A 12,147-nucleotide genomic window follows, 5' to 3' on the forward strand; every position below is an offset into this window, starting at 1 on the left:
CGAAATGAGATTCCAACTTTCGTAATCTCGCCGCTAAAATACTAGAACTAATCTCAGATTTCATCATATTAAAAGATGATTGCAACCAGTCGCATTCTATATTAAACCGAATATCATTTGTTTTATGCGTCGCCATTTTGAAAACACAAAATAAGTACGTATTTATTTACAACAACCGCGCCGCGAATAAAAGGTCAATGTCTGTCCGTAATGTAATGTCAACCCGGTTCGATGGGACCAAAATTATGTTCGTATTTTTTGCCTTCGATGTTATAATTACTAACTGTAAACCATAGGTTAAATGTTTTATTGTACTAGCATTACACAAACCACCAAAAATGAATCCACATACCTCTTTGACGAGTCTGGCGACGGCGGCTATATGCACTGGTTGATTTACACACAGATTTCAATGTTTCGACCGGGCCCAGCGTAAATCTTTATGCACACACACTTAAAGTTATGTTACAAATCTTTTTATGGTCAAACGAGTTCACTTATCACACAATTCTATGTAAAATATAGTTTTATGAACCGAGAAAAACTTTCATAACCCGACATCTTTTTAACCGAGAACCAAACTGCTCTCATTGGTCCATTTGAATGCTTGGTCTATTGCGCGACTGCGCAGTGCATCGTGGTGTTGCCATGCCATAACACAGGCAATGGATTTAAATTTTGAGAGAATGAATAATGCTTGCACATATTCTCCCCCCCGAACCAAGCTAGGTCTTGGTTAGCAACTATCCATCAAAGGCAATACACAGAGTTTTGAAACAGGCCGGAGTAAAGAACCGTTTTGAACCCTTAATTCAGCTACACGATTGATTCCGTCTTTTCCTGGCAATAATCTAATAATGCGGCCACGTTTCCACTGTAAAGGTGGATAGTTTTCTTCCTTTATTAAAACTAAATCATTAATTTCCGGAGATTTCGTACGTAAAGTCCATTTAGGACGCTGTTGTAGAGTATGAAGATATTCATTGCGAAAACGAGACCAAAAATGTTGTGTCAGTTTTTGAATTTGTTGAAATTGCGACAAACGGCCTATATTCGTTAATTCAAATGGATATTCCGGTAGAGCTACCAGTGGTTGACCGATGATGAAATGACCAGGAGTTAAAACTTCCAAGTCTGTCGGATCCGAACTGAGAGGACACAAAGGCCTTGAATTCATCACCGCTTCGACCTTAGTAAAAAATGTCGTTAATTGCTCGAACGTAAGCCGTTGATCACCGAGTACACGATACATGTGTGTTTTAGCGGATTTAACAGCAGCTTCAAACAATCCACCCATATTTGGGCTACTGGGAGGGTTGAACAGCCATGTAATTTGGTTTTTGATTAATTCACGTTCTAACTCGCCGTGATGATTCTTTAAGTAAATGAATAAATCTTTCAAATGTTTGTTAGTCCCGACGTAATTTGTACCACAATCAGAGCGAATCAAGGAAGGTAACCCCCTTCGAGAAACAAATCTAGTAAAAGCAGCGACAAATGCTTCGACTGAAAGTTGAGAAACTATTTCCAAATGTACCGCCTTTGTTGACAAACAAACGAAGATGCACAAATAACACTTTTGAATGCGAGCATTTCTTAAACTACTGCTCTTCATGAGAATTGGGCCTGCAAAATCCGTCCCTACTCCTTCGAATACTCGACAGCATCGAACCCGATCTGCAGGTAAGTCTGCCATAAATGGCTGTTGGTGTCGAGGCGCAGTTTTAAAGCATGGAATGCATTTAAATGTCACATTTTTAGTTACAAATCGCATTGATAATATCCAATAATTCCGACTTAGAATTGAAGCTAAAGTGTCAGCACCTACGTGACAATACACCTTATGATAATGTTCCACTAAAAGAAATGTGAGTTTGTCTTTTCCGGGAAGTAAAATGGGATGTCGGGCCGAATAAGGAAGTTCTGAATGACAAAGACGTCCTCCAACTCGAATTAAACCTTGTCCGTCGACAAATAAGTTAAGTTTCCGTAACGAGTCTCGAATAGGTTTCCCAGCAGATAAATCTTCAATGTGACTACAGAAATGTTTCTTTTGAATCATCTGGAACAAACGAGACAGTGCGAAACGACGTTCCGATACAGACACATTTTTGTTAACATTTTTACTACCACGACAGTTATTCATAAATCGAAACAAAAGCGCTGTCACGTTGACTAATTTTTCAAACGAGCTATACCGATCGATTAAATCAAAGTCATCTAAAGCGAGACTATTAGACAAACATTTCGAACGTAATCCTGGCAAGTTCTCAGGTAAATCTGGCTTGGTTTGGTTAGGCCAATATTCTCGAGACCGATGTAACCATTTTGGACTCCACCACAAAGGATGTTCAAGCAATTGGGCGGCTGTACAACCACGAGATGCAACATCTGCACAATTTAAATCACTATTGATGTAAAACCAAGAAACTGGTAAATTGAGTTCATTTATCTGGGAAACTCTATTACCTTGAAATACATCCAATTTATGGGGTGAAATATTCAGCCAAGCTAAAGTTATCGTGCTATCACACCAACCGATAATTTCCGTGATTGTAAGTGACAGCTCACATAGTGCTAAATATACGTGAGACAGTAATTTAGCCAGCAAACTTGCGGCACTTAATTCCGCCTGTGGTATCGTCAATTTTGTTTTAAGTGGAGAAATTCTTGTTTTTGCAATAACCAGGCGAACAGTGACTTCTCCATCAGAACATTCTGTTCGCAAGTATACTGCAGCTGCATAACCGACAGACGATCCATCACAAAAACCGTGCAAAGAGTATGACACTTCGCTTTTTAACTTCAAACACCTAGGAATAACCAGTTTCTTTAGATTGAGTAAGTCTGAGAGAATGTTATTCCACTTGTCGACTATGTGGCTAGGTGCCGGTGAATCCCAGTCTACTCGTTTAGCTCCGTCACTCACTAGCTCCTGTAATAATAATTTCACCCTGAAGACTACCGGACTAATCCATCCGAGTGGGTCAAATAATTTTGCCAACGACGAAAGAATACTGCGCCTAGTAGGCGTAGCTTGCTCGTCAGGTAGATTAACTCTATAGGTAAACGTGTCCGTAGATGGATTCCATTGAATACCTAAGACCTTAATAAATCCAGTACTGTCGTCATTGTCAAAACAACGAGGAACTTCACAATGATCCGTGGGAAATCCAGCTAATAAGCGAGGTTCGTTAGATGCCCATTTTCGCAATTCATAGCCAGCAGTTCGCATGATCGCGATTAGCTCATTCATAAGCATTTCAGCTTCCTGAATGGAGTCCGCCCCTCCGTTTATATCGTCTACATATGCATTGGCTAATAGAAGCCTGGCAGCATTCGGAAACCGCTCCTTTTCGTCTGCAGCCAGCTGGTGAAGACATCTAATCGATACGAAAGGACTTGACTTTAGCCCGTAGGTATTAGTAGTCAGTTCAAAAAATTGGACAGGCTCCGTTTCGTTCCGTCTCCAAAGAATTAGCTGGTATCTTCGATCTTCAGGATGAATCCATGTCATTCGAAACATCATTTTTACATCAGTAGTAAAAACAATTAAGGGCAACCGAAAATTTAAAATGATTGTAGTTATGTCATTTTGCAATTTTTCCCCTGAATGTAAACAATCATTTAAACTAACACCAGTTGTTGTTTTCGCACTTCCATCAAAAACAACACGAATCTTTTCAGTGTCCCCTGATTTCTTAAAAATGCCATGATGTGGCAAAATGAAATATTCCTGCCCAGAGTCCACATCAAAGTGTGAAAGTTTCATATGACCAAGTTCTAGATATTCCTCCATAAATTGTTTATACTTTTCTTTGAAAACCGGCTGCGATTTCATACGCTTTTCTAAAGCTATAAACCGACTAATCGCATTTGGTTTTGAGTCACCTAACTCCGCATGATTAGGTATTAACGGTAAACGAACAACATATTTACCATCAGTCCCTCGAGTGACTGTAGTTTCAAACAAATTCTCACAATTCACATCCATAGGATCTTTTATAGAGACCTTAGGAGGCTCTTCCGTTTTCCAAAACCGCTCGACCGTGTCAATCAAAGAAACACCCGAAAAATATTCCACACTACGTGGTATCTCCCGATTAATCCCACGCAATGGACCGAAAACCGCCAAATCAAATATTGTATCAATAGCATATGGACCACCCTTCCGAATAATGATTTTATTTCCTTCAATTATTTCACCGAGTATGTCGCAACCGAATATAATGTCGACCCTAGACATGTGTTCATAACCGAAATCCGAAAAGTATTCATTAGATAAACCGAGCCGAGTAGCAATGTACGCCGTTGGCGACCGTAAAACCACCGCATTTACCGATAAAATAACGTTTTCCTTACGTTCCGACCGAAAAGTAAGAGTCACTATATGCTTACTATTACTAGCTTTGTCACCGACACCCGATAACGAGGTAACAGAGTAATGTTTCTTTAGCCCTAAAGTTTCAACAAAATCGCTCCGCACTACTGTAGTTTGAGAACCTAAATCTAAAAGAGCCCGAGTCTTAATAAATTCTGCATTTTTTGATAATACACTAACGATAACAGTTGGTAAAATCACATTTTCAACCAAAGCGGGCGTCGAAGAAACATTACTCGTAATTAATTGCTATTCCGCGTTGTCAATAGATGGCGCTGGCGCATCAGAGCGCGCGGACATACAAGTACAAGCACGCGTACAGTCGGCCGCCGTGGCGGTGGCATTAGAACTTAGTACAGCCGCATTCGTAGTTCGCTCATTTCGTACACGCCGATTATATTGTTCAACAGGGTCACGTGTGCTCATTTCCATCACACAAATTAAATAATTATGTCCAATATTCCCGCATCGTGCACAAGGAATGTATTGGTTACAAGTTGCCGCTGAATGGTTTCCAAAACAACGAAAACAGCGGTTATTATTTCGTACCCAATTTTTGCGATCAGTGGGCGTACTATTTTTAAACTTATAACAATCTGTTATAACGTGCCCCGACACAGAACAAAAAGCGCACCGCAAGCTAGGAATCGAATGATCCTGGTTTACGCGTTGTTCAATTACATTTACGCTTTTCACCGTTTTATGTGCGATTATATCTGACGTATTGGCAGTGTCAATAAGTTGACATTCATTTTGTAGGAATTCAACTAGGTTTTCGAATGTAGGAATCTTCTTCACGCCTCCATAAATTTGTTCAAACCGAGATTTAATATCAATAGATAACTTCGTAAGACTTATATGGAGTAATATGAAGCTCCAGTGGTCTGTAGGGAAACCCAAAGCCTTAAGGGCTCGTGTCGACTCAAGCAAAGGATTCAATATTTGTGTCCGTAATGCGTTTTGTTTTTTAACAGGCATTAGATTCAAAATACGCGAAATATGACTATCCGCGAGCAACCGTTTATTGTCATACCGCGACTTCAAAATTTCTAGCGCTATATCTAGCGAAGCATCTGTCATTGGCAAATGTTGAATTAATGACTTCGGTTCATTGCATAAGTTTGAAACCAAATAATGCAATTTTTCAGTTTTTGAAATATCTGTCCTGGACTTTACCAACGAGGTGTAAAGACTCATAAACCCGGACCAAGTAAATATATCGCCATCAAATTGCTGAAGATGGATTTGTGGAAGACGTGGGCGTTGTGCTGAAGGCACGGCCGCTGCGACCTCCGAGTTCGGTTTTTCCAAGGACATTGCATCTAAATTATTATAGTGCAACTCAGCATTATTATAGCGAGCCTTATAGTCTTTGATTTTTTCACCATCGGTTTCCACCTCGAGACTTTCAAGTAAACTCTCATACGCCACAGTCAATCTATCGAAATGAGATTCCAACTTTCGTAATCTCGCCGCTAAAATACTAGAACTAATCTCAGATTTCATCATATTAAAAGATGATTGCAACCAGTCGCATTCTATATTAAACCGAATATCATTTGTTTTATGCGTCGCCATTTTGAAAACACAAAATAAGTACGTATTTATTTACAACAACCGCGCCGCGAATAAAAGGTCAATGACCCGGTTCGATGGGACCAAAATTATGTTCGTATTTTTTGCCTTCGATGTTATAATTACTAACTGTAAACCATAGGTTAAATGTTTTATTGTACTAGCATTACACAAACCACCAAAAATGAATCCACATACCTCTTTGACGAGTCTGGCGACGGCGGCTATATGCACTGGTTGATTTACACACAGATTTCAATGTTTCGACCGGGCCCAGCGTAAATCTTTATGCACACACACTTAAAGTTATGTTACAAATCTTTTTATGGTCAAACGAGTTCACTTATCACACAATTCTATGTAAAATATAGTTTTATGAACCGAGAAAAACTTTCATAACCCGACATCTTTTTAACCGAGAACCAAACTGCTCTCATTGGTCCATTTGAATGCTTGGTCTATTGCGCGACTGCGCAGTGCATCGTGGTGTTGCCATGCCATAACACAGGCAATGGATTTAAATTTTGAGAGAATGAATAATGCTTGCACACCCCCATACTTAGAACTGAAACTCAAAAATTTTTTTTTCATCAAACCCATACATGTGGGGTGGGGTATCCATGGATAGGTCTTCAAAAATGATATTGAGGCTACTAATATTTTTTTTTTCTAAACTGAATACTTTGCGCGAGAGACACTTCCAAAGTGGTAAAATGTGTGTAACCCCCCTCCCCCTGTAACTTGTAAAATAAGAGAATGATAAAACTTGAACGAGATCTAGTAAGTAGTTTTTTTAATACGTCATAAATCGTAAACCGCTATTTTATTATGTTACTTGCTGTTACGGAACCCTTCATGGGCGAGTCCGACTCGCACTTGGCCGCTATTTTTTTTTTTTATTTAGGCAACAAACAGTCTTAGGGGTCGTGCACAAATCACGCGAGGTTCGATGGGGGGAGGGGAGTCACGAAAAACTCACGATAGATCACGTTGGGGGAGGGGGGGTATAAGGAAACCTCACGTGTGTTTTTCTACAGTAAACGAAACTAAGAAAAAAAACCCAACCACATGAGTAAATACCTTTTCTCGGTTTCGTTAAACATAAATCTTCACTCTGCACTTCAAAATAGCGAATGTATTTAACGAAAATAGAAAAATAAACAATAATTTCTAAGTACAACACTATTTATCTTAAAATTAGGTCGAATGAAATAAATTCAAAAAAATACACGTGAGGTTGCGTGGGGGGAGGGGGGTAGCCAAAAATCTCGCCAAATATCACCAAGGAGGAGAGAGGGGTCAAAAAGTAGCCAAAAATACCTCGCGTGATTTGTGCACAACCCCTTATACAAAAACAATGTAATAATATTATATGTGTTAATAGACCCTGAGTGCCCTACCTTGATGAACTTAATAACCTTAATAACCTTTTAGAAGAATATCACTGAACATCAAATAGCTAGTGACGGCTAAAAGTAGCAGATATATCTGGACAAGTCCTTAGTTCTATGGTCGGTATCAAAGGTGTATTACGACGGGACTGACGAAATCAGTCGATTTGTTCAGGAAAATAATTGGTCAATCTCATCTAGCGTCCACACGTACACAAATTAAATCACCAATTTACATTCTACTATGAAAATTGGCATTTTTGTGTCCGCACCTGCTGATGTGATCGGGGAACCAAATTGGTATTTGCGTCCGCACGGCCCTGTTCGATCGGAGAATTTCATCAGACTGGCGAAAAATTGTCACGTCTGGATACAATTAAGTATTTGGCATTTTGATTTACACTATATATTTGGTGCCAACTGTACTAAGTCAATTTTCGCAGAAATAGATAACTGTCCCTTTGACATTTAATTACAGCTAATTGATATGTTTCCATTCTAAATAATATCAGTTTCATGTCAGTGCACGTTCAAATCAGCCGGATAGTTAATGTCAAATGCTACGCCAGATAATAGCCAGATGTGTGCTACGATCCGGATAATATCTGCTACGAGCTACGGCGTAGCGGATAATTTAAATAAATTACAGAATTTCTTAACTGCCGTATTTGAACTTCAAGATATTCACAAGAAACGACACGTACTAGATCCATTCTAGATACGTTATAGTTTAGATATCAACTAGTTCTCTTTTGCAGCGCAATTCGGGCAACCAATGTCACTTTTACGTTAGATAGAGTAAGATATCTATTAGATGTGAATTGGATCTCTAAATCATATCCTGTGGAAATCGTTCAAGAGTATCTCCAGAATCGCGCAAATGTCAAATTTGACAGGTTAGATCTTAAACATATCGTTATCGTATCTTGGTGATGTCTTTAGATATTTATTTCAAAATCCGAATCGAGCCCCTAGTTAATGTCAAATGCTACGCCAGATAATAGCCAGATGTGTGCTACGATCCGGATAATATCTGCTACGAGCTACGGCGTAGAGGATATTTTAAATAAATTACAGGATTTCACATTAGAAACATATTAAGCACTCAGGGCAGGCGTAGCTCACTCCGCGATTTCGTCGCTTTGCTACAGGTAGCTAAAAGTACATCCTTTCCACCCCAATTTTGGGGAAAGCCAAAGTTTCGTTAGAGAGTGAGTCTTCTGTACCTAGTACTATTATTTATTCTGTGCTCAGGGTTACAGGACATCAGGAATTTCTTTGACATTTTTGGAATTTTCCTGAAAGACGGAATAGCTAGTAGGTACCAGTATTTTTTTTTTTCAAAATACCTCCATTTTGGTAATTTAGACATAAAAATATATTAATGGTAAAGTTGCAACGCACTTTTATATATCAATCGGATTGTGCTACGCCATGAACTAGAATCACTCATTCGTCCGATTGTTGAAAAATGCGTAGTTTCAGCGTTTCCTGAAGCCTAACATTACCTCTAAGTACAAAGATCAGAAGTCAAACTGCGGTCTAATAAATATGTATATTGTTTTAGAGGCTTTGCACTATAGTCAGACCGTAAAAAGTCTGCAGCGATTTTGATAGCCCACGCAGTAACTTGCATGAAATTATGACGTATACATAACAATTACACTGCGTGGGCTATCAAATCCGCTGCAGACTTTTATTGGTGCGACTATATATATGGTAGTCCCCGTGTACTTGTACAAGTACAAATTCATCTAGTTCCACGGTAAGCATTCGAATTTTGAACTCTTATAAAAAATTGTTCCAAATCCATAAATACTTAAATCGGTTTTGGGTCTTACTAGAGTATACTCTACATAATTTAAGTAAGTCCAAATGCAATAGGTATATATCATGGGCACCTTTGTACCCGGTACAGCCCGCGGAGGTCTTTTAGATTAAAATATTTTAATATTTAGATATATTGAAGTTACTTTTGCATGATTATTTATGTACCATTAACCTTTTGTATAATAAATAAGTATATAAACTAGGTTTTGTGCAAACGAAGAGTAGATATTTATCAATCCTATATGCAATTATATAGGTACTATATCATAAAAGCCATTCTATGCAGCCTTCGACCATAAAGACGAATTTAACGACCACGAGAACTGAATGTATTTTACACTAAACACCAAATAAAATTTCAGTAAATAAAAATGTGCTTACGGACCTTATCTGAGGTCGTAATGGTGCTATAACGTACAGGATTATAGTCTAAATTTCTAAAGTAGTAAGTTAAGGGAGGGAAAAGATAGAAAATGTATTTTAGAACTTAATCTCCTTATTATTCATACAATAATTCAGTTGATTTATTTTATTGAGCTTAAATATTGAATTTATTAAAATCGATCACAATTAAATGTAGCGATTTCTGGTAGAAGCATCTATAGTATAATGAGTAAAAGCAAGTACCTACTAATTAATCTAGACATACCTTTTTCAAGCGAGTATAAAAAATATTTGAATTTCGATCGCTCGATTACGTCACTCGAACATCGGTGGAAAACGGCGAAATGCTTATTTTTGAAATACGAGCGTTCGAAATTTTGAATCTAGTGGTATTGACCACTCGATTTCAATTCTATTTAGTAGAATTTAAACGCCTAGTAGTGGAGATATCATTTAACGAAATACACGAAATCGAGTGGTCGAATTTCAAAAATCGGCCCCCTGTGCTGAGTATTTCTGTGACATACTCGTAATATCCATTTATGCACTCTCACGACGCTTTAAAAGATCATACATGATACAACGACTGATAAATAATACCTTGTGTTTTACTTACCTACTTATTTTCCTCTTCTCAAAGACTTTTGTATTTTTTTTTTACTTTTTACGAGTATTCCATAAAATTGTCTACCATTTGTCCCATACCCCATACATACGCGAATTTTCAGAAGATTCGGACGATGCAAGTTAAGAGTTTTCTTTTCTATGACAAATGGTCAAAAATATGCACAGAAACGATTATTGAAAATTATAACTGAGCCCTTTTTTGATCTACAATTTATTTAAATCAGAATTAGGAGTAACTATTCGTACGAGTGCCTGATATTTAAAAAAAAGAAACCCCCTTGTGCCAAAAGTGTGCAACTCTAAATTTAAATTATCTACCTGATCAAAACTAACGAAGACAATTTTCTCAATTATAAACGTGAGTTTTGATTTCAATTTGTGTCTAATATGTTCTGAAGAGAAAATATGTTTTAATATCTCTCTAGAAAACAAAACTGGAAAAGTGCGAGACGGCGAGTCCGAGGGTTCCGTAATTTTTAGTATTTGTTGCTATAGAGGCATAGAAATACATCATCTGTGAAAATTAGAACTATCTCGGTTCATTATCTAGCTATCACGGTTCATGAGATACAGGCTGATGACATACAGACAGACGGACAGTGGAGACTTAGTAATAGGGACCCGTTTATACGTAACCCTAAAAACTACATGTTTAGGTATTAATATTTTAAAGCCTAAAAATTTTATATTCACTCTTACAATTATTTCTTAAAAACGCCCATGTTACTGACAAAAAAACGACAGTGAAATTGATAAGCGAATACCGGAGTGTTCAGGATTTTCAACGTTGGCGAGCCAATAAAAAATAGCAATGAAATCAATTTAATAAATGCTTTCCGGCGATCCAATAAAAACAATTTAAAATCCGGTACGGATGGTGGAAGACTCAAAAATAATCAATTACTCCTGCAAAGCTCTGAAAATATCAAAATATACGTTCGCGTCCATAATGCATTTGCAAACAAAATAAATACATCCACAGTTGCACTTAAAAGGTTTAAATTTATCCAACGAAACTCAGTTTAACAAAACTTAACCTTTCCTAAATGGATATGCCTAAAAGGTATTAAAACAAGACCGAAGTGATCCCATAAGTGTTCCGTAAACAAAGTTTTGTACGGAACACTAAAAACTATCTACCGGAATGAAAAAAATATCTCATCGCCGAGCGTTTAAAATTTAAAATTTAAAAACATGAAAAGCCGCGCTATTTCAAAAATGGAAATCGCTTGCAGCGGGTAAAGTTTAATATGAAGGAAAATTCAACATAGCAATTTATCGCAACGACTTACCATGGTATCCTGAACACTGTGTAAAACAATCCCAAACACGTTTGACATTTTCACCACGAGGCATCACTTTAGCCCTTAAAAAACAAAACACGAGAAGTCAGTCACTTAGAAATTAAAAAAAAAAATAAGTCATTCAAAAGGTGTCGTTCTAAATTTGAAGCAGCGGTTTCGAACGCTTAGGATAAAGCCGCAGGTTTTGAATTTTCTCTCATAGGATTAATTCGGGTTGCGACGGCGGTTGGGAACGGGTGTCCCTTTCGCCGGTCGCCCCGTGACTGTGGAGTGCGGATCGGCGAAGACAGAACAGAGCAGTACCTGTTACTTAATAATATGGGGTTGGCGCCTGCGTGCGAAGTTGGATCGGACTCCATACGATTTGCACTGTTAGGCGGCAACCAGCATTCAAAACTGAGGTAAAATTTCGAGGGTCAAGGTTCACCGCTGACCTACGGTCGTAGCGCTACGTCGTATCCGCTGACATGGGTTTCCCGGTATGTAGCGAAAATGAAAATTCCAAACGACAACGTGTCGTGGCTAGCGCTGAATGGGTTAAGGAACATCTTTTTGGCACAAGGTTCTCAATTTAGGACTATTATTAAGGCTTCAGGATTTCTCGGATTTCTTTCTCTTCGATTTCTATAACATAAATAAATTAAGTCTTACAAAA

General features: G+C 38.1%; 1 protein-coding gene across 2 annotated transcripts in view; it reads right to left on the reverse strand.

The window, feature by feature from the left end:
- LOC134678397 (uncharacterized) overlaps positions 1–11,735 on the reverse strand; it is a 151,388-nt gene extending 139,653 nt beyond the window's left edge. Inside the window, exon 1 of one of the 2 annotated variants that reach the window (XM_063536961.1) lies at positions 11,481–11,735. In XM_063536961.1, coding sequence (XP_063393031.1) covers positions 11,481–11,544 — 64 coding nt within the window. In that variant the 5' untranslated portion in view covers positions 11,545–11,735. The remainder of the gene's footprint in view (positions 1–11,480) is intronic. The other variant, XM_063536960.1, reaches the window with a different exon arrangement.
- Positions 11,736–12,147: the final 412 nt, after the last annotated feature.

Source organism: Cydia fagiglandana, chromosome Z, assembly GCF_963556715.1.
Source record: "Cydia fagiglandana chromosome Z, ilCydFagi1.1, whole genome shotgun sequence".
NCBI classification, from domain to species: domain Eukaryota; kingdom Metazoa; phylum Arthropoda; class Insecta; order Lepidoptera; family Tortricidae; genus Cydia; species Cydia fagiglandana.